The sequence below is a fragment of the Bubalus bubalis genome, chromosome 1 (assembly GCF_019923935.1).
Source record: "Bubalus bubalis isolate 160015118507 breed Murrah chromosome 1, NDDB_SH_1, whole genome shotgun sequence".
Taxonomy (NCBI): Eukaryota; Metazoa; Chordata; class Mammalia; order Artiodactyla; family Bovidae; genus Bubalus; species Bubalus bubalis.
Window position 1 is genome coordinate 179168658 of NC_059157.1, and position 22850 is coordinate 179191507.

The 22850-nt window shown below is 46.8% G+C and overlaps 1 protein-coding gene across 1 annotated transcript in view; it reads right to left on the reverse strand.

Moving 5' to 3' along the window:
* Positions 1-22850, reverse strand: part of EPHB1 (EPH receptor B1) — a 463088-nt gene that overhangs the window by 150702 nt on the left and 289536 nt on the right. The window contains exon 4 of the mRNA XM_025291403.3: positions 6587-6742. Within this exon, the coding sequence (XP_025147188.2) occupies positions 6587-6742 (156 nt within the window). The remainder of the gene's footprint in view (positions 1-6586; positions 6743-22850) is intronic.

Consider the following 22850-nt stretch of genomic DNA (forward strand, 5'->3'; position numbering starts at 1 on the left):
TTACTGGCCATCTTGTCAAGCATAAGCCAGCAGGACCCAGGATTGGTGGAAGAAGGTTATGATCTGATGTCCTTACAGACTTTTCACAGTGGCATGAAGACTATCAGACCTGTCTGCAGAGGAGTTCCTTCTTTCTCTGTCATCTCAAGGCCCCTCCCATCCCCTGAGTCCTGCTCCCCTCTTCTTTATCCTGCCTGGAAAGACCAAGTTTGGGCAATGCCACATTCCTGGGCAGTCCATCCAAGGACTATGTTCCCTCTATCATAGGGACCACTCTGCTGCCCTGGGACAGTTGGGATGAAAGAGGTTAACAGCTGCCAACAAAGGATGAAACATGAGCTTAATAGAGAGAAATGGGAGTAGGTAGAGATGAGAGAAGGAAGAGTGGATTCTTTTCCTTTGCTGTGGGAGGCAGATTCAAGAGCAAGAGGAACAGCAAATCTCCATCACCACCTGGCCATCTCCAACATCCTCCTCAGAGCTACCAAAGGGTAGTTCTCAATGTGTGTGAGGTCACGGCACTGGAGGCAGACAGTCATGAGCTTTCATTCTGGGGGCTTCCAAGACATCCTGTCATTAATTCCCACAACCTCCTAATCTGAGTTCCATCATGCCCAATTCGGCCAATAAGAAGCCCCAGTTCATGGAAGATGTCACATGTCCTAGGCTACACACCTTAGGATCCACACCCAACGTGCCTGCCTTGCTGCTCAGCCTCTCTGAGTCAGGAGGAAAGTCCGAGGTGGTCACTGGGGGATCACAGGGACTGGCCGCCAACATGTCTCCCATGAGAGGGGACAGCGGTATAGGATGATAATTTCTGGAGCCCTTTCTAACACTCCACCTCTATGATCAAAACGGCAGAGGGAACCGAGTGCATTTGAAGAAGAAATAAAGAAACAAGACAAGTACTAGCTTGTCTCTGTGATCCATCAAAGTTTTTCCCATGTGGGTGATGGAGAAAAAGGGTTTTTGTGGTCAGAAATGTAACAAGGCAATTATTTTTACACCAATCCTTTCACATAGTTTTTCACAGACAGCAATTTTATAAGACATAATTATCTATTTTCACCTGCTTCATAAATTCCTCCTTTCCATTTCTTCCCCCATAAATAGAAATTACTTAAAACTGAAGACATGCATTTCGGAGCTCACAGTGCTGCACAATTCCTCATGCATTCCTGGCTCCCAACTCTCTCCTGCTGGCCCACCCATCACACTTCCAGGGCCATGGGACCCTCCTGCAAAAGAAGTGAGTCTGGCCCTGAGGAGTCATGGAGTCCCTGCTCCCTGAGAACTGAGAGCCCAGCTCCTTGGCCATGGCTCCCACCCCGTTTCTCAGCGTCTCTCAGCTCTGAAGGCCAGCTGCACCTGGAGTCCTCAGACACTCTGTCTGCAGCCCCCTCCTCCCACGGCCTGTCTGCTCCCAGTGGCCATCACCTTCTCATTTGTTTTCATCAAGAGCTCCAGGCCAAGGTGAATGGTGACTGTGATCTGAGCTGTACGATAGATTCTGCTGTGACACTCGGGGCTGGCATCAAACCTGTTCTCCCCCTGAGGACATCACTTTTATTTTTAGATCTCCAATCACACTGGAAGCTTCCATATCTGCTGCAATCTTCACACTTTCCAGGGATGTAACCAAAGCAAGTTCTAACACTGATTGAGAGTTTACTATGAACCAGGCACTGAGCCAAAGACTCCATAATATGATTTTGTTTAATCCGCATAACAACCCAGAGAAGCATGCGTTATTATGAGGTCATGAGAAGAAAACAACAGAATGTAAGAAAGGTAAGAAATTAGTTCAATTCACAGAAACAGTATGAAACAGAAACAAGATTCAAACTTCTGTCTGTGAAGTGCCAAGCCCACCTTCCCAATGCTACATGCAAATCGATGATTCAATCAGCATTCCCAGGACCTATTCAAGGAGATTGGGGGCAGCTTGGGGTGCCAAGACTCCCCAGGGGGCCTCAGGAGGAGAAAGCGGGAGGAGAAAGGTGAGAAACTTCCTCAGCTGAAGTCAGTAACCTTGATATTCAGAATCTCAGCTCCCCAGCCTAGAGCCTTTGCAACCCTTCCTGGATGGTGGGGCTGGACATTCGCTTTGATCTCTCCTCCTGCCCACTTCTCTAAGTAGCCTACTGATAATTCCTCCTCATTAATGGTGGTCCCCACTGAGCACCCCATATAGCCTAGCTTCTTTCAAGGGGTTCTGTTAGCAGGGGTTGGGGTGGGGGTGATGTCACTTGTGATCTGTGACCTGCCTCTAGCCATCCCTCAGCTCTCACCTGATTCCATCCATGGCTTAGGTTGTCCTGTCTCTGAGAACAGCCCTGACATGCTGCAGCGTTGCACCCTAAACTCTTACATCAGTCTTCTCGGTCCTCCCTTCCTTCCCTCCAAACCCTGCTGAGAACAAGGCTTCTTCCTGAAAATGAGCACATAGGGCCATGGCAGGACAAGAGGGCAGTTGGCCGGATATAATGCAGCAGATCCAGAATGCCAGGACTGGCAGAGACTCAAGGAGGATGGAGAAGAAGGAAGAAGGGAGCTGGGTGTCCAAGATCAGCAGGAGCAACATCATCACAGACTCATTCACACAGCTCCCTATGCCCCTCTTCTCTGACTTCACTAAAAGCCCACCCCAGCCCTTTGACACAGCCTTGGGGTGCATCCAAGTCCCTACTGAATCCATGAACTTTGTCAAGCGTAGGGCTGGACACTGTGCTTGGGCTTAGGGCTCCCAGGGCATTTCATCGGTCAAGGAGATCCTAGGTTCTCCCCAGAGATTAAAAAGAAAATAAAGAAATGCCCACACAGGGCTATGAAAGTTGTCATGCATTTTAAATGTTTAGATTAATTTAGAATAAATTAACACTTTGAACACTATAAAAAATACAATGACTATATATGAGGTGCTTGTTTCACGAGATTAGCAAGAGTCATAAAAACATCAATTTTTTAGCAAACTACAGGTATTTTTAGCCTTGTAAAAGAGTACATTTTAAATCATAAATTTTTTTGTAAAATGTCCAGTATTGTCAGCGAATGACTATAGATACAACCTCATTAAAAGACAGTGGCAACAGGCATGCCTGAGGCCTAGGCTCTTGGAGGCTTCCCACACTGTGTCCCTTTCCCCCATCACATCCCAGACCTGAACACTGTAGGCACCCACCGTCCTATATATTTTAGGACAGAGCTCCCCTTTGCCTGGGTCCTCCCAGCACCTCATCGGGCCATCACCATCCTTTGTTTGCCTGGACAGAGGTATGCACTTGCGAAATGAACAAGCACCTGGGCCCTGCCCACCAATCCCCGCCCCCACCCGCCCCACCACCAACCCTCTATCAGCTGGCCGGGCCCATGCTGGCTGCCTTGCTCCACCTGCAGAACCAGCTGAGACCTAAGGCCATGGGGCAGGGCTGTGCCCGGCCTCCACAGCTCCAGATATGCTCCTTGTATCTGAAAAATTATTTACACTGGTGATGTGCGATGCCTTTTTAAGAGAACAGATGGCACCTCCAATTAGAATGCTTTAAAAGGAAACCCTAATGAGAGTATAAAAGCCAACAAATTGACTTTTTCATACAGTACTTCCCTGGCACACAATAAATCAAATATATAATGAGGCTCAATAAAATAATAGGTTTATTTACACTTGTTTTGCCTAGCACTGTGCTGCCAGCCAGCCCGGCCTCTGGGTCCTCTTACCCACTGCTGGCCCCTGCCAACCAGAGCCTGGAGCTGGACAATGCGTCCTTGAGCTGCTCTTGGCCAGACCTCTACAGGCAACTGGGACTCTGATTTGGCAATTTCTGGCCAGACCCTAGAGTTCTGCTTGTGGAGGTTGAAAGAGCTCAGGGCTGTGTACAGGGTGTGGTGACATTCCTCCACACCCTGACATCCTGACAAGTCCTGCATTCACCTCCCTACCCTGGGTAACATGTGGAGATTGTGGTGGGACATAGGGGCGGGAAAGGTGTGCCTAACTTAGAGCTAGCTGCCAGTGCAAGAGAGAAAAGCTTGGGAGGTCTGAGTTTAATGAGCTGGACTCAGGACATGGGTGAGCAGTGGGCAGTGAAGGTCTACAGTGTGCAGAGTGAAGGCTCTGGGAAGCTCCTGTTTATACCAGGAATCAGCCCTGTTGGCTCAAGCACATCAGGTAAGGTGACAGGAGATAAAAGGGAGATGTCATGTGAGAGGTAAAAGGAGAGGTGCTACAAAGCAATGAGCTCCACATCTGTCACTGTCCTACCTTCTCTCTAGGCGGCCTTCTTCAGGGCCTGGATGGATTTATAGGGTGTGTATGCTGGAGTTGGAAGCTGGGGTCCCAGACTTTTATTTTCATGAGTTTATCCACAGAGGGAGGCTGGCCAGTAAGAGAGGGTCTGTAAGAGTGGAGGGGAATGTTTTCAGGATGCAGGCTGTGAGAACCTGGATTTTGGCAATCATGGAGACTGGTCCTGAGTCTGGATATCCAGGAAGCAGAGACTGAGCCTAAGTGGCTTCTAAAGAAGTGCATGAAACAATGCTTGTCGGGTTCACAGGGACACACAGAGGAACCTCAGAAATCAGTACAGGGGTACCACAAAAGGAAGACTGGGACTCCAGGCAGCAGAAATGGAATCATTTCTGTTCATATCAACCCAGAGAGATCTGCGGAAAAATCAATTTACAAAAGGATGAGCTTTTCCTCAGTTCCAATCTATAAGCATTGATTGACCTCAGAAGTTTGATCTAGAAGACACTTTCATTCTTCTGCTTTATCCAGCAAAGGTTATATATACTGCAAGGCCAGAATTAAGAAATTCTACCTGGAGTTCAGTCATTTTTTTCTGCCCATCAGAACTGCAAATATGTATGAAATATTTCCTCCATGTCTTTCTATACTGGGGTAGGCGGAAGGAATTTGGTCAGAGGAGGTGAAGGAAAGGTCCTTACTCGGAGCAATCTGGGCAACATTACCCAACACAGAAGAAAGTTCCAGCATAATTAGAGGTTAACCTGGAGCACTGACTTCTGAATGCAACAAGAATACTGAAAGGGAAAAGTATCCCTATTTTAGGGCTGCCACACTTAGGAGTGGAGGAGCAAGTTCTTGAAAGTGCTGTGCAAGGATAAAGGTGCTTCTGATCTCCGCATAATGCTGAATTATGAGGGAGAACATGGTGGGGAAATTCTCCTCTCCTCCAGCCCTCCCCCCAAGGGAGAAGAGTTACCCCCCTTCCGTTTTGGCAGGATGACTGCCCTTCCCTCTACAGCAGAGACTGGGAGAGTGGTGGGGCTGATGCACAGGCCCCAGCCCCTAGAATTTCTGCCTCAGGGATTCACACTAGACTCTGGTCCTGTCGTTTGGCAGAGGCATGGATGTACCATATAGGCACCTGGCACACAAGGACCTTCACTGGGTAACCAAAAAGACAAGTGAAGGATGACTGGACACTCTGTGGTACAGTAGAAACTCACACAACATTGTAAAGCAACCCGCGTGCGTGTGCTTGCTTGCTAAGTCAAGTCCAACTCTTTGTAGCCCACCAGGCTCCTCTGACCATGGGATTTCCCAGGCAAGAATACTGGAGTGAATCACCATTTCCTTCTCCAGGGGATCTTTCCAACCCAGGGATCAAACCGGCATCTCCTGCACTGCCAGGTGGGTTCTTGTCCACTGAGCCAATGCTCCAGTATAAAGTTTAAAAAGGGAAATACTGAGAGGCAGAGGAAGGCTTCTTGAGCCTGGCTGGGTGGGGAACAGTTTAGAGGCCTTATGAGAAAAAAGCTGAAACAGGGGAAAATCAGCAGCTGGCTGACAAAGTGGGAAGCAATGGTTGGTATCAATGGCTACTGCCAAATAGGAATTTTTGTTTAAAAGTGTTCAATTCTCTTTTCTACTTCTCCATTGAATGTTCAGTAGAATCTACATCCATTGCCACAATAAGTTACCAGTGGTTATCTCTGGATATAGATAATATGGTTACATTTGTTTTCATATCTACTCATTTCTGCTCAAACTCTCTCCAGTCAACATGCATTAACTTTATAATCAGAAACTATAACAAATGTTGTTTTATAAAAATCTACATTAGAAAAAAAGAAAAATTTTACTAGACAATTAGTAAAATCATGAGAGTTCTGAGGGGAGCCTGGTCACAGAGATACAGGGAGCCTAGTGAAAAGAGAGGATATTCTCAGCTGTGAAGACCAAGTGATCTTGGAGGAGGTGACTGGGAGAGTTACCAGGAATTATTCCAGCATCTTGGTGCACCTTGATTTTGCACTCAAAGAACTCTCCATTTGACATTTTTAACCATCTGGTGGACAGAAATTGTCTTGGTTGGGTAGGAGGAAGGCCCTCTCATCTGGGAGGAGAGGACAAAGAAAGAACATAATCTTGACCAATACTGATAGAGGGGCCCTGCTTGCCCAGCAAGGAGCTGTTCATTTCAGCACCACAGCCAGCATTTCTGCTTTGTACCTTGCAATTGGAGAATGGTGTCGTAAGTCTTCCCTGCCCCAGGCCCACCACTTGCACTATCAGACAATCAAACTCCCCAGCCCAGAGCCCCTACTATACACTTACTAGTGCATGCCACTTCTGGGGGGTCAAAATCCGCTCGGTAGTAGCCAGTCCGGCAGGTGCAGATGGGAGATGCCTCTGAAGGGGATCGGCTGTTGGAAGGGCAGTGAGAGCAGACCTCAGCTTCCTGGCTGGCCTTGAACATCCCTGCAGGGCAAGCTGGAAAATAAAGATGCTGTCTTAGAATTAATGGAAGAGGGGCCACAGAGGCCTTTCCCCGGAACTGGAAAATGAACCATTCTGTCCCCTTAAAAAGGACATTGAGATACCCCATTGCTCAAAGTGAGCATTTCAGATAGCGGAAACACCTACTTAAAACTTCCAAGTCTTCAAACATCCTCAGTGAAATATATTTTCCCAGTACCAATGGCCTCTCTCACTTGAACAATGTGAATAATGATTCTTCCCTTTCAGGTGTGTCAAGAGATTTAATTGAGAAAATGAATCTAATGTGTAGCTCAGTGTCTGAGGCATAAGTGCTCTATAAATGGTTATTCCCTCCCTCTTCCACCTGGTTAACTGTTGGGGCCTTACCCTGATCCACTCAGTGAAGGATTTTCACCGGTACTCAGATGGAATGATGCCCTGGTTGACAATGGGCTGGACCTATGGTTCTTAAATGTCATATTGCAACACACATGAGGGACACTGTGAGCTGTGTTAACACTTATTATGAATGATGGTAAAGGGCTGAAATTCATGACTGATCCTTTAAGAAGAAATTAAAGTGATTTCAAGGTTACTGGCTTAACAACATCATTCTCCCTTAATTGCATTTTGAAATGCTTGGAGGTGGGGGTGGAGCAAAGAAGGATGGCTTTACAGGCAGTGCACCAGGGAATGCGTCATGCACTTGGTATCATCTATCATGTACATGTCAGTGGGCAAGTTTGGGAACGCCTCGTACAACCCAATGCCCACTAGAGCTGTCCACAGATATAAGGCACTTATTCTTTTTTCTCCATAGGTCAGCCTGTGAAGAACCATGCCCCCAAAAGTCTGGCTCTAGGCCATTCCTCCAGCTTTTATCATGCCTCATCTCCAGAGACCTTTGATTCCAGACATCTGGTTCCTGCCTTGCCGATTCCTCAGAAAATTGGCCCTGCCTGTCTTCTTCCCTCAGGCCCTTTCTCACTATCTCAGCTCCTGACTCTTCTGGTCCTCAAGAAACCTGCTCTGGCTTATCCTCCTTTGAGACCAGGCAAAACTAATTTCATGGTCAACTGGCTTTCTTACATACTTCACTAATTCATTCAACAGACATTTAATATGATCCTGCTAAGAACTTGACCCAGGGAATTTTGAGAACAGAACCTGCCCTCAAGGAGTTCTTGATCCAATGTAGTCATACAACCACAACACTATGTGATCATTGCCAGGGACTTCCCAGATGGCAGTGATGCTAAAGAACTTGCTTGCCAATGCAGGAGACATAAAAGATGTGTGTTCAATCCCTGGGTCAGGAAGATCCCCTGAAGAAGGAAATGGCAACCCACTTCAGTATTCTTGTCTGGAGAATCCCATGGATGGAGGAGCCTGGCAGGCTACAGTCCATAGCATTGCAGAGTCAGACACAACTGAAGCAACTTAGCGTGCACACACATGAACACTGCCACAGTAGAAGTGCCACTACTAAGGTTTCTGCTTATACAAAGCTCATCTTCCCAAATAGACTGTCCTCCTGGCAAGTGCAGAGTATTTGTTAACAGTAGCAGTAGCCACCATCTGTTAACATTCTTGTCAAGTGCTTACATACGTTCCTCCATGGGATAGCTATTATTAGCTCCATTTTGTTAATAAGGAAATTGGAACACTGAAAGGTTAAAAAAAGTTGCCTAGAATCACACAGTGGGAGAAGTAATAGGGATGATATACATATAAACTATTCGGAAAATATCCATATCTCTTCTACCGAGACAAGAAAGAACTGTTTCCTTTGCTGGGTAAGTTTTCTCACCCCCTCATTTGAAGTGAGCTAAAGGGTTTTGGTCACTCTGGAAGTGCCTAGGGCAGGAGCTCATCTTGAATGGGAGGAAATTTTTGTCATGGAATGTTCTGGAATGGCATAACTCAAGCATGTTCCAAGGAGTCCATGTCCTTTGGGTTGTTAACACCAGCTACTCACAAAAGGGGTCTGTGGTCAGACATTTTACATCTGTGGATTTAAAAAGGTCATGTCATTTTTTAATAAGAATTTTTAAGAACTCCCCAAAATGGGATATAGAATGCTGTATTTTCTCACCAAGAAACCCTATTTTGAAGAACATCTCCTGGGATTCCAGTTCCATGGAACACACTGGGGTGAACACTGTCTAGATGCTTCAGTAACCTTATCTTAAAGATTTCTGTTGTAACTCATGTAAAAATGGGCCACTCGCTACACGTCTCAGCACATTCAAAAGAAACTTCTAGGCAGAAAGCAAAAAGCAAAAAAACTTAAATCTCTACTAAAGGCTTAATAAATAAAACACCAAAGGAAAACTGAACGGTACACCCAAAGTGTCCTAGAATTTGACTTGCAGGTTTATCCTTTCAGACCCACACAGTAAAGTCTCTCCTTCTCGTTCCTCCTCTCTCCCTTTCTCCTTTCCATTTCTCGTCCTTCTCACCCGTGAGAAGCACTTGGCCTTTTCTACTGCGGATCAGCCAGCATTGCTGCCTCCTTCAGTTCTGGAGGTGGAGAACATGTAAATCCCAGGCCTGTGCTGCCCAAACACAGCAGAAGCTCTTTGCCTGGAAAGTGGGGGAGGGGAACATGGTGACTCATGCATTCACTGGATCCCAGCCACAAGTAATTTTCTTAATGTATCAGTCCAAGAGAAACAAGGTGTTTTCACTTTCTTTCCAGCATTTAAAAGCCTCCTTTCTTTACATTTAATACATTAACAGCATAAACAGCCATCCTGATGTCCACAAGTAGCAAGGGAGTTAGAAAGTGTCTTCCTCTGAGATCTGTGATGAAGGAAGGCAGAGAACCAGAATGAGGTGACTCCAGAACTAGGTGATTCCACAGAGTGGGGGCAATGACAGAGAAGGGGCCAAGCTGAACTTCAAAAGAGAGAAGTTCAGAGAAGGGCTGGGGTGAAAGGCCTTGGGAGGGGGCAAGACTCCATCCCCAATTAGCAACAGTCCTGGGTCCGATTCCTGGCTCAGCCGAATACTACCTGGGTGACCACTAGCAAGTTATGTCATCCTCATCTTGGTTATCTGTACAAAGAATCTATAAAAAAAGAAATTTAACACTTCTCACAAAAACTCCCACAGGTCATTAGAATTTATTAAACTCAAATATGAAAATTTACCAAGGATCAGTAAGAGTTAAACAGTGCTAATTCTTCTTTACCCTCCTTTTTCCAGTTCCTTTTAAAAATAAGTTTTCTTTTAAGATTGATAAGCTTAGATTCCCAAAGTGGGCAAATCAATCCTGGGACCAAATGGAAAAATGTGTTTCTGCACAGATTATTTCTGCTTTGTATAATGGGAGAATCATTATATCTGTAACGTATTTCTTATTGGTAATCACAAAATAGATGAATCTCATTAATATTCAGATTTCATAAGTTAATATTGTTTTAAAATCTATGTCTAGGCATTCCTTAATTTATAAAGAAGCCGTATTCCTAGGTTCACTTATTGAACATTTAGACTAACTTGTCAGCATAATTGGGCTATATTTTCTCATAGAATTAATGCTTTAAATAATGCTTAGCATGCCAGACTAGTCCACAAAGCCTTTTTTAACTCATCTTGTATCAGACATCACTGAAAAGAAATAGAAGTTAATAAGACTGTTACGTTACTAGAAATTTAACATAGAAAAATAAGTAAGAAATTTGTGCTACCCCTTGAGGAAAAGCAGCTTTAATTAGAGGTGATACATGGAGCTGCTCTTAGAGGCTAGCAAAAAAAATTTAGACCAAGAGAAGCAAAAGCAATGGCCTCAGCCCAGAGAAGTCACCTGAGTATATAAAGCAGTTTGGAGTAACACAGTAGAGAATGGTAGGGGCTCTGGCAGCCACACACACCTGCCTGAAGGCTCAAAAAAAATAATAATTAAATGCTGTGATCACCTAATCAAGCACATATCCAAAATTGTCAAGCAATTTTGAAGTTGATAACACAGTTACTTGCTTTAATATCATTTCAAAACTCAGGGGTTGCCTTTCTCTTGATTAAAATTGTGGTCAGAGTGAAGTAAGCCAGAAAGAAAAACACCAATACAGTATACTAACGCATATATATGGAATTTAGAAAGATGGTAACAATAACCCTGTGTACGAGACAGCAAAAGAGACACTGGTGTATAGAACAGTCTTATGGACTCTGTGAGAGAGGGAGAGGGTGGGAAGATTTGGGAGAATGGCATTGAAACATGTAAAATATCATGTATGAAACGACTTGCCAGTCCAGGTTCGATGCACGATACTGGATGCTTGGGGCTGGTGCACTGGGACGACCCAGAGGGATGGAATGGGGAGGGAGGAGGGAGGAGGGTTCAGGATGGGGAGCACATGTATACCTGTGGCGGATTCATTTTGATATTTGGCAAAACTAATACAATTTTGTCAAGTTTAAAAATAAAATAAAATTTAAAAAAAAACTGTGGTCAGCACTGTCACTATAGTCACGAACTTCTCATTCAACTAATTTTTTTTTAATTTAAATTTTCTTTTTTTATTTTTTTTATTATCAACAAAGCTCTCTTAAAAATTGGGGGGAAAATAAATAAATAAATCATTCAACTAATTTTATAGACGATCTAGGCAAGCAGAGCCCAGAGGGTAGGGGACAGGCTCTGGGAAGTGCCCTTCCCTGTGGGGTGAGAGAGGAGGCAGACAGTGGAACGCTGGTGTGTGTGTGCTTAGCTTAGGGGTGGGGGCACCGGTCAGACAGGAAGTGCCTGACTTGGAGGATCCCCCACTATGAGATGAGGACCAGAAGAAGCATTTTCCAGTGGCCACTAAGGGGTGAAATTCAAGAGAGGCTAAGACAAAACTCGAAGGGAAGAGGTGGAAGAACAGGAGAGGTAGGAAGGAAAATTAGGTCAGAGTACCCAGGCCCATCTCCACCGGGAGCATTTCATCACTATTCCGGGAGGTGCGTGGGAAAGGAAGAGCCGCAGGGCCTTGCTGTGTATTCCCACAAGACCTCTGTCCGAGGGACACCTGTGACTTGGAGGGCTGTACGTTTCTGACACTAGCACAGCCCAGACTGCTTTGTTTCCTTAAGAAAAGGGTGGGGGTGACTTCCATTGACTCCATTGCAGAGGATCACGGTTCAGACAGGTAAATGGAGCTTTTAGGTGGTACCCCCTCCCTTGCCACGCACACACATCTTTCCCCGCCCCTGACTCGGGCAGAGAGCAACAGACAAGACATGACTACCAGGTCCCTAAGCATGTGTGTATTTTCCATCCCCCAAGCAAAATACGCAGCATTTCCCTCCCACTTCAAGCAACAAGGGACTGGTACATGTGACCTCTAGCTGATATCCAGAAGGGCACCTTGAAACACCCACCCAACTTCTCAGAGCCTCAGGATGTAAGGAATCATCTAGAGCTTACAATGCTCTTGAGAACCCCCTCCCCTCCCTGCACACAGCCTCCCCGTGACACTAAATCCATCACCAACAGTACTATTACTTTATAAAGAAACAGATTAAGTGTCTCATAAACAGTGCAGTGATTGAGATAATGGAAAGCGCCTCTCGTCCCCATCTGCAGCATCAGGTTATGAAGCATTTCCAAGCAGCCAGGAAGAGGAAATTAATAGAAGCAAGAGGGAATAACCACTTTTATGCAATTTCCTCAGGAGATAGTGGACCATCTAATCTTTATTGGAGCCCTTTAACCTGTCACTCAGCACTCACCAGAGCCTCTTTAGCTCTCACAATTTTTCTTGATATCCAAGAGAGATAAAATGAAAACCTCATAACATTATTTTATAATTTTTGTACTTGGAGGGTGCACATTGCCTCTGCCCCTCCCCCTCTACTGAGGCCTCACGAAACATTTTTATGCAGCAGGAATGTGGGAGAGCGTATCTATTCCCGGTGCATGGTCCAGGGGGTCACAGCTTCTCTGCAGAAAGGAAATCTCTCCGTGCATTTTAAATGCGATGCTTCCCTCCACCGCCGCCTTCTGTCCTTGGTTTTTCTTTTTAATAATTTGATTACTTCTCCTGATCTAATTTTTTTCCCCCAAATGAGTTTGCAAAGGTTCATGCCAATGAATATTCATCCCCTGTTTAAGAACCGGGTGCCTTTTTCTCAAGGCAGGTGCAGCTCAGCAGCTGGCTGGGGAGGTGTGCCTGCCTCTCTGGTGACAGTGAGAGGGGCGAGGCTCGTGCTCCTGGTGAGGAAGAGAGGTTCACAGCCCTGAGCTCACTGCCTCTCAACCTCCTCTTTTGTCTCCAAACTCTGCCGGTGCTCTTGAGATGCCTGCTGGGGTGGGCAGTGGCTGAGACACACCTCCGCAGCCTCTAGGATGGGCGTGGTGGGCGGGACACGGGGGCGGCGGCTGCTGCTGCTGCTGCTCCTGCTGCTGCTCCTAAGTCGCTCCAGTCGTGTCCGACTCTGTGCCACCCCATAGACGGCAGCCCACCAGGCTCCCCCATCCCTGGGATTCTCCAGGTAAGAACACCGGAGTGGGTTGCCATTTCCTTCTCCAATGCATGAAAGTGAAAAGTGAAAGTGAAGTCGCTCAGTCGTGCCCGACTCTTAGCGACCCCATGGGTTGCAGCCCACCAGGCTCCTCCCTCCATGGGATTTTCCAGGCAAGAGTACTAGAGTACCCGGGTTGCCATTGCCTTCTCCGACAGGGGGCGGCGTCAAGCCCTTTATGCAGGGCATGTGCACAGCTCTGCAAGGCTCTACTCTGAGGTCTTGTGGCCTCAGGTGAGCCCTGTTTGTACATTCACGCTGGCGACCCAATGCCTCCCTCATCTTCACTTTACAGAGGCTGACCCCAGGGGTTCTTGACTCTGGGCCTCCAGGCATGAAGCTCTGGGGAAGGAGGTGTGCTGGGGTTCCCTGTCTATGTCATCAGCAGTCTGTGTGTTTCCCAGACATGGGTCTCCCTGAACAATCTCAGGACATCCCAGTTGGACCCAGGCCTTGTGAAACCCCCACTTTCCCTTATAGTGAGGGCAATGTATTGAGAAAAACAATAGCAGAGAAGTGGTTTCCAGGCATCCACCCAGTGGATCATCCAACTACTGTACTAGATGGAAAGGTCTCTGAAGGTTGATGTTAGGTGTTGCCCTCTCTGCATTTTCTTCTCCCTGGTACTGAGCACAGGCCTTCCACATAGACACATGCATTGGCTGCCTGGAGGTGGTGGCACACGCACAGGCCTTGAAGGATAGGCAAAAGCTGATGCAGAAATGGGAGGGTGAGGCAAAGGGAAAAGAGTGCCCCAAGCCTCGGAGAGAACAGAAACAGCACTTGCCTGGGGAACTTGGAGGGAGAGGCGACCTGGCAGTAGAGGCTGCCTGGCACACACAGCATTCACGGGGCCACAGCAGGAAGTGGGCTGGAGTACTCAGGTGTGTCTGACTGTATACATGGGGCCAAATGGATCTCCAGTCCCTGCCTTCATGGGCCCAGTGCCAGCAGTAACAGCCTGTGCAGAGGGAACACTTAGCTGTGTCATACAGTCGCATCACTCTTAGTGACACTTGCTAAAATTGATGAACGCTGCAGGCACCATGACATAGACGAGACTGTAACTTCCAGTGCTATTAAGCTGCTCAGGCAGTAGCAGCAGCAAGCCTAGAACACATCAATCAGCAGGGAAGTTGTTAAAGATGGGGGGTCGGGGTCAGGGGCACTTAGCCTTGGTGAAATGGGGAGATCACTGGTCAGAACTGAAGGATGACAAACAGAAGAGCAGTGTCCCGAGGGGGAGGGGCAGGCACTTAGATCTTTGTCCCTGATGGCGCCTATCCCTAGGGAACAGCCGGGCACAGCACATCCAAGACCAGGTTTGGGGAGGGAGACTGGACTGGGGTTCAGAGCCTCTCAGCAGGGAATTCAGGGCTGCATCCTGCAGTCCTGGCCCAAGTCAGTGTTTAGGTGGTGGGATAGTGTGAAGCAAACCTAGGGGTTTTCTATGATCTAGGCCAGTGATTCTCAACCTGTGGTCTCTAGACCAGAACCACCAGCAGCAGGACCTGGGAACTTGTGGAAATTCAGAATCCAAGACCCCACTCCAAACCTACTAAACCAGAAATGCTGGGGTGGGGCCCAGTGATCTGAGTGTTCGAAAGCCTTCCAGGGGATTCTGACACAGCTCTAGTTTGAGAACTGCTGCTTTAGGATCTCCAGGTAAAGTAGAAACATTCTGGCCTTGGGGTCTGTGAAAACGGCCACTCCCTGGTTATGTGATCTTATGCAAGTTACTTAACCCTCGACCTTAGCCCCCAACCCTGTATACAGGGACACTAGAGTAACTTCCTTCTTACAGTTTTGTGATGATCAGAATAATATATGTAAACATACTGGAATGTAGCATCGCCTCAATAAATAGCGGCTAGGTGTTTTCTACAAGGAGCCAGACTGAATGTTTTCAACTGTCATTCATTTTAAACTATTTAAATTGGCCACTTAATATAAACTTGGAGCCATGCCACGCACTGAGATCTACCGGTGGATGAAACACACAAAGAGCCCTCCGCCATGAAGCTGAATTCCTAGTGGAGGAAGTGAAGTGAAGTCGCTCAGTTGTGTCCGACTCTTTGCGACCCCATGGACTGTAGCCCACCAGGCTCCTCTGTCCATGGGATTCTCCAGGCAAGAATACTGGAGTGGGTTGCCATTTCCTTCTCCAGTGGGTCTTCTGGACCCAGGGATCGAACCCAGGTCTCCCACATTGCAGGCAGACGCTTTAACCTCTGAGACTCTAAACTGGAAATTCCAACAGAGAGAATCAGTTTTGGAGGCCAGATCAGGTACTAACTGAGGCTGGGAGGGTCTCAGACAACTGACACCTAAGTAAAGACATAAAGAATTAATAGAAGCTGAATAGGTTGCAGAGGTAAAGTGGGTTAGTGAGGGGAGATAGAATACCCTCCATGTGGAGAAAGCAGCATGTGCAAAGGCCCTGGAGAAAAAAAACATGACTCAGTCCGTAAATTGTGAGCAGTGTTTCTATGACCAATTGTTGTACATGGAGTGGGCAGGGGTCAGTTGATAAGGAGGCTGAGTTTCCTGTCAGCTCCTAGATTTGATCCTTAGGTCACGGGCCACTGCTGAGTTTAACACTGGGGAAAAAACACAATCAGATTTTTTGTGTCTGAAAGATCACACTGGCTGCTGGGAAGAGAATGGGTCAGAGGAGTGGGGACAGCTAAAAGAGAGTCTCAAAAGCCCAGAAAGAGTGATAATCACTGGGGTAGTGGGAACAGAGTCAAAAGTCATTAGAAGAGGAGGAGCTGGCGATTAACTGGGCCTCCCTCATTCATCAACAGTATGGATGGAGTCCCCACTGGATGTCAGGCACTGGGCTAAGTGACCTGTTGATGGATTGTACCCCTACTTTCCTACCAGTGCCAGAAAGCCTGCCCTCCATACTTCATCTACTTGGGCCAGGCATTTTCCTCTTCCTGGAGTTCTCTTTTAAAAACCCTATACCCTGGCATTGAGTTCACTTTCCCTATGACTTTGAGGGGGTTGAGAGTGACATTAGGAAAGGGAAGAATGGGGAAGTGGGGTGGGGACTCCTCCTGGAGCTGGCTGGGTCTGCTCCCCACCACCAGCCAGCAAACAGGGCCCTCACCCTGAGGAGGCTCCTTCACTCAGGAATCTTTCAGGACCTTGGACAGGGAGGGAGGGGTCCTCTAGCTGGAGACCCAGCCCCCAGCTACTCCATGTCACTGGACCCTGAAGGTTGCGGTGCTACCTGAGTGCCTTCCCAACAGGCCACCTGACAGCCAGTAGCTACTGGGGGCCCCATGGAACTGCTGCTTAAGCTTTAGCCTGACAGAGCCCTTTCCCTTTTATAAGTTTGACTCATTTGAGGGGTACTTCCTGTGTGCCCTGAGTTAGATCTAAGACAGTCACTTTCTTTACACTGGGAGAGGAGAGGGCCGTTGTTGAGGAGTTAGGGCAGACATGCAGGGAATCAGATGTAGAAGGGGGCCTGGAGGAGCCCTCGATCCATAGGTAGCAGATGGCCAGTGAAGATGGAATTCTTCAGATGTGGGGCTCCAGGGGCAGAGCAAGGCCTCCTGGAGAAAAGCTAATGTCACAGCCAGGTGGTGAAGGAGGTAGGTGAGCACATGCTGGGGGTACAGCAGGGGAAGGAGGGGTCTGTCCTTGAGCAGAGAGCAGAAGCATGCTGCCAGCAGCAGGACAGATCCCTTTAAGGGAGTATGGCCTCCCCATTTCCCACCCCACCACCCAAGATGCTCCTCAGGGTCCCTGGAACTCGACAAAGCAGAAATGAGGGTCAGATCACTTCAGATCTTCCAATGGGCCTCTCCTGATATCCGACACTCTGGGCCACAGGGCTGCCAGGCCTCAGCTCCCACTGCTGTGTCAGGGGAGGGGGTGGGCAGGGAATCCCCAGATGCCCCGTCTCTGGGCCCTGTTCCCACCCACGTCAGAGCCTGCCTGCCAATGCTCTGAAAGCACTGTCAATCTGGTTTCTCTGGGCAGCAGGCAACGGGGACATATGCTTGCAGTCAGGTGGCTTCCCACATTTTCTAACTGAAGTGTTTATTTTACCCTTTGAGAAAAGCCTTATTTTTAAGTATTCCCCGACATAGAACTTGATGGATTCCCTTAAAAAAATAATTTATGATCAAGTGTTTAAGATAAATGAAGGTGACTTCTTACTGCATTTCTCAAGGCTGGACAATGACGAGAAGCCACCCTCCCTCTTCCTGTGGCTGGGGCAGGGCTGGCTACCTGCACGCACACAGACAGCCAGGCCTGGTGAGTCATCACACCCAGAAACAACACTGCTGTCCCTGCTCTCTGTTTCTCGGTGACAATGTAGGAAAAGGGGAAAAAAAAAAAAAAAAAAAACATGTTTGGATGCATCACACAAATTGCATTTCCTCTCCAAAATCTGACAAGGCAAATAGCACTCGTCTCTTAGGGAAGGTTATTGTTTCTCCTTTTCCAAGCTTCCTCGTTCCAGGGTTTTGTTGAGTCCACAAATCACATGCAGTCAGGGTGGAAACAGACCTTAGAAACACCCTAGAAGAGGGTCAGCCAGTATAGCTATGATCTCCACCTCCCATGTTGTCCATGGCAGACATCGCTAATCAATCATGGCACTCATTCCCAGTCAACCTAGATCAGAGCTCAGAATCTTTAACACAATGCCCCCCACCCCGCCCCCGCCCCAGGCAGCTGCTACCCACGGATCAGAGTTGGCGCATCCTAGATCTATGATGGAGAAACTAAGGCCAGGAGAAGGCAAGGGATAACTTGGTCAGAGATGCACCAGAACAAGCCTCAGGGAACCAGAACAAGCCTCAGAGTCTGCTCCACCAGCCTCAGAGTCTGCTCCACCAGCCTCATCAGGATGAGCCCGCTGCAGCCCTGGGGGAGCTTACCCCATCCCTGTCTCCGCCTGCCTCGACTCCTTCTCCTTTTCGTCTTTGAGGTCAGCCCCACTGCACAGCCTCCTCTCCAGCTGGGATGCCAGGGAACCTAATTATTCTCTCTGTGTGCATCCGGGGAAGAGTTGCATTATGTTTAAGTAAGTGTAGCTAAGAGGTGCCACATCTCACGAGAAGGTCAAGTGCTGCATATGTATAATATAAGATTAAGATTTTCTCCTTCTGCAGTGTACTTGATAAAATAATTTTGCTGTGACCTTTACAGAAATGCAGGAGTAGAAATGGGCACAGTGGAACTTCCAGCTTCTCCCCTGGTCACAAAGTCATAAACACCATCAATCTATAACACTATTACACACCATTCAAGTGGGACAAGTGAGCAAAAGAAATGATTTTTATTTTTATTTTTTGGTAATGACAGAACAAAAGCATTGGAGGCTGAAATTCTCAAGCCGGATTACCAGAGCCGTTGACAGATAAAGGACATGAATGAATCCTTTCCGCACACTGCCCTGGCCTAGCCTGGTGGCACAAAGACTGGGGCAGGGGCCTCCTGCAGAGTGTCAGAGGAAAGGGGCCTGGCCAAGGTCACAGAGGAATCAGTAGGGTCTGATTGGCTCTGCCCTGCCCTTGTCAAGAGGGTGTGGGGGACTGGTCTCAGCTCCTGAACTGCGGTGACAGTGGGTGCACCACTCTGCAAGTCTGGGAGTCAACTCTAACAAAAAGGGAAAGAGCTGTGAGTAACAATCAATATTGAAATAATAAGGTTATATGCTCCAAGTAGGATTGAACATGACATTTATCCAAAAGGCTGAAGGCAGACAAAGTTGGCAGAATATTTTGGTCTGACCCATGACTTTCACTCTAGAACCTCACCAAATATGAGCAGGGAAACAGGGCTCACAGATTCTGGAACAGGGAGGACACCCTCCTTCTGTGCAGCTGAGCAGAGACATCGGAGCCGCTGGACCCCTGGAGGCTGTGTGAATGGCCCAGCAGCTGCTGTAACTCAGAGCAGCTGAAAAAGGGCTCCTGCTGAGGAAGGGCAGAAAAGGGGTGAAGGGCTGTATGCTCTCCGGTGACCATTTATTCCCAGGTGCTGAGAAGTCATTTCCAGCATGCTCTGCATCCTCCCTATCTGCAGTTCCTGGATGTAATGATACAGGAGCATCACCAGTTACCTTCAGGTCTGTTAATTAAACATGACTAAGGGGGGAGCTTGCAGTAAAGCTCAGAGGTGTGAGGGTGGCACTTAGCACTTATCTCTCAATGTCCACCTAGGGCAGACAGAAAGAGCCGTCCTTCTGAAGGCACCACATGAGGGAGGGTTTGGGAAGGAGCAACAGGTGCAGATGCCCAGGGAGGACCATGAGGTAGCAGTGGGGAGAGATGGGCGGGTCCTCCTGAGCAGCCCATGAGAGGATATTCCCAAAAGAAACAAGTCCCAGGCTGACGGGTTCATAGGAGCCTAGCGGGACAGGAGACCACCACCTGAACCCTCCACTGCAGAGGAGGGCGCCTGCTCTTCCTTGCTACCCTCTCCCTGCAGCAGAGGTCTCATATTGAACGAGAGACCAGCCTTTCCTGCAGAGCACAGTCGGGGGGTGATGCTGAGCGCTCTCCTCCCACCCTGTGCAACCTTTTAAGGCAAGGTTTGTGGGTGTCAAACTGACCTCCATTGGCTAAAACTGGTTACAAAGTTGTGTCAATAAAAATAACAAAACTAATAATAACAACAATCAGCATTTAAAGAGCACATTTATCAAGGGCCAGGTACTCAGGTGCTCAGCATGACTTCATTTCATACTCATAACAGTCCTAAAAGACATAAGCTACAATTATTCCCATTTTGCCCATCAGGAAACTGAGGGTCAACACAGTCAGCAGCTTGTCCAATGCCCGAAGTCAGTGATGGAGACAGGCACTGAACACAGGCTCTCTGACTCCAGAGACTTGAGAGCTCACTTGGAATGTTTTAAAATCAGGTAAATTTCCTTGCAACCAATAAAAACCAGTGTGTATCATGTTAAATATAAACTATGGCAACGTGACTTCCTGGGGAAGGGGTGCCAGCTTCTAAGTTATAGACGCTACTACTCCAAAGTCATAGGAAACAAGTTCTATCATTTTTTTTTTTTTGAGCCTTGGTTTCTTCATCTGTAAAAATGGAATTAATTGGCCCTATCTCATAGATTTGTTTTGATCATTAAATGAGATAATGAATATAAAATGTTTGGTGCTGCACCTAGCATATGATAACTACTCAGTTAAAAGTAGCTGTTTCAATGCTATTCTCTCAAATCATCCTACCCTCGCCTTCTCCCACAGAGTCCAAAAGACTAAAAAATAAAATAAAAGTAGCTGTTAATTTATTCTGTTATAAAATTATTATTGTTCACTATAAGTACTATGAGCTTCCCAGATGGCTCAGTGGTGACGTCGGAGATGCATGGGTTCAATTCCCGGCTCGGGAAGAGCCCCTGAAGGAGGAAATGGGCACCCATTCCAGTATTCTTGCCTGGAAAATCCCATGGAGAGAGGAGCCTGGCAGGCTACAGTCCATGGGGACATGACTGAGCACCTAGCACCATAAGTGGTGTGCTGATGTTACACTTTTAAAAATTCAACATTTGTCCCACTCCATGGAACATTCCCATCAAGGTTTAATAACCCATAGGCTTTGGCTTGAATTGCTAAGATTTAGGAATATAAACCGAAGCATATGTAACCTCTGGGCAGTGACTGTCAAGAGAGAAAGTTAGCTGGAAAGTAGACATTATGGCTGAACTCAGGCTATGAGGATTTCAGAGCAACAAGTTTAATATACCGGGGTCTCTAACACCAGGATACAGAGTACCCTACCAGCCTGGATATATTTTACATGACAGAAAACAAATCTCTCTATTTTAAAAAAATTATCTTACATATTTTTTCTTTCTCATCGACAGCTGGAATCCTAACACATCATTTCCTTTCAATTAAATTTTATAAGGAGGATGGTACCATTCCCATTTCACTGGTAATGACATTTGGGATCAGAGAGGTAGAACAACTTGCCTGGTATTTCACAGCTAGTCTGTGGAAGAGGCAGAATTCAAAACCAGATATGTTTGGCTTCAAAGCTGATATCCTTCCCAGTTATTGGGTTGGCCAAAAAGTTTATTTGGGTTTTTCAATAAGACTTGAGAATGACATGTTCAGATGCACTTAAGTTCTGATGAGAGGCTTGGGAAATGGATAAGATGTATTGCTTGTCTGCTCAGTGAAGGCATCTTGTCCTACTTTCCCTGCTTCAAAAGGGACGAGGGAAAACCATCTATGGTCCATGTCATATGCTGGCTCTAATCCCTCTGAGTCCCCGCCTGCCTTCATTCCTGACCAGATGTAAAAATGTGATGTATGGATGTGGTTGCTGGGCATTCTGCAGAAGCGTGCTCTAAAAGGCAAATTCATCCTTCCTGTGGCTTCTGATAGGCAGAAGGAAGTGAAGGCAATGTCAATGGTAAGACTGGCTGATTTTCCTGAGGACAGTAGATGAGCAGCCCAGCAGCAGGTACGGGGTGATAAGTATTCACTGGACTACCTACTCCCACCTCTAGTGGGCACCAGCTCCCTAAAACATAAGATGTTTGCTTGGACATGACAGACAGGTACCTAGAATTATTATTGTTTATTATACCCCAGTCCAAATATGCCAAAGGAGGCTATCATATTTATGCCCACAGCCTGAATAACTTCAGGATGGGACAGTGGTACAGAAGTAGCCAGCCTGCTGTCCACCAGCACTGGGGGCATAGAGAGTGAGTGCCAAGGAAATGACATGCATTGAAATCTGGATTTCACCATCATCAGACTAATAGTCATTATAATCCTATGAAACTTCATTACTGAATTCCCCCTTTACCATTTCTACACGTAACACTCATTTGTTAATAACCAAGATAAAGGTCCATAAAACAATATTGCTCCCATGTAACACGTCTCTTTCTCCTTGCTCTCAATAAGACTCCAGAATTTCATCAGAGGAATGCAAGTGCTTCTATAAGATGTGTCAATTATTTCAAGATGACAGGTATTCGATTCCCAAATTCATCAGTAGGGGCCGAGAATGTATTGGTTCATCAAGCAGAGCACATTTCTGGAAGCGCTCTCACCATTTGGGAATCAAATAATAATTGCAATACCAACACCTTGACTTTCTAATGCATTTTTTCAAGCTAAAGGTTTTTGACACATTCCCCCACCAAACCCATTCTTAGCTTCATCTTCTTTGTAGGCTTCTGAAATAGTGAAGGCACTAGTTTTATTTCTTCCATTTTGCAGAGGAAGAAATTCAGATTCTCAACTCAGAAGCTGAGTGACTTACATAAACAAAGCATATTGGAGGCAAAGGAGAGATAGCAGATCTTTCACTCTGGAGCTCCAATCACTTGAGTACACAGCTTCAGAAACATCACTTCTTGAATCCAGGCCCTGAGCCGGATGCTAGATATATAGCACGGAGTAAGTCAGAGCCCCCATTCTCAAGGAACATCAGCGTAATGAAAGATGCTGACAGTAATGACAAAATAACATGATTAATGGGAAAAGAGAGGCATGTAGAGAAGTGAGGAGAAAAGAGACAGTCCCCTCTCATATTAGTTGGGAGAGAGGACAGGTCTTTTGGAGATGACAGTTTTGAAGCATGAATAGGAGTT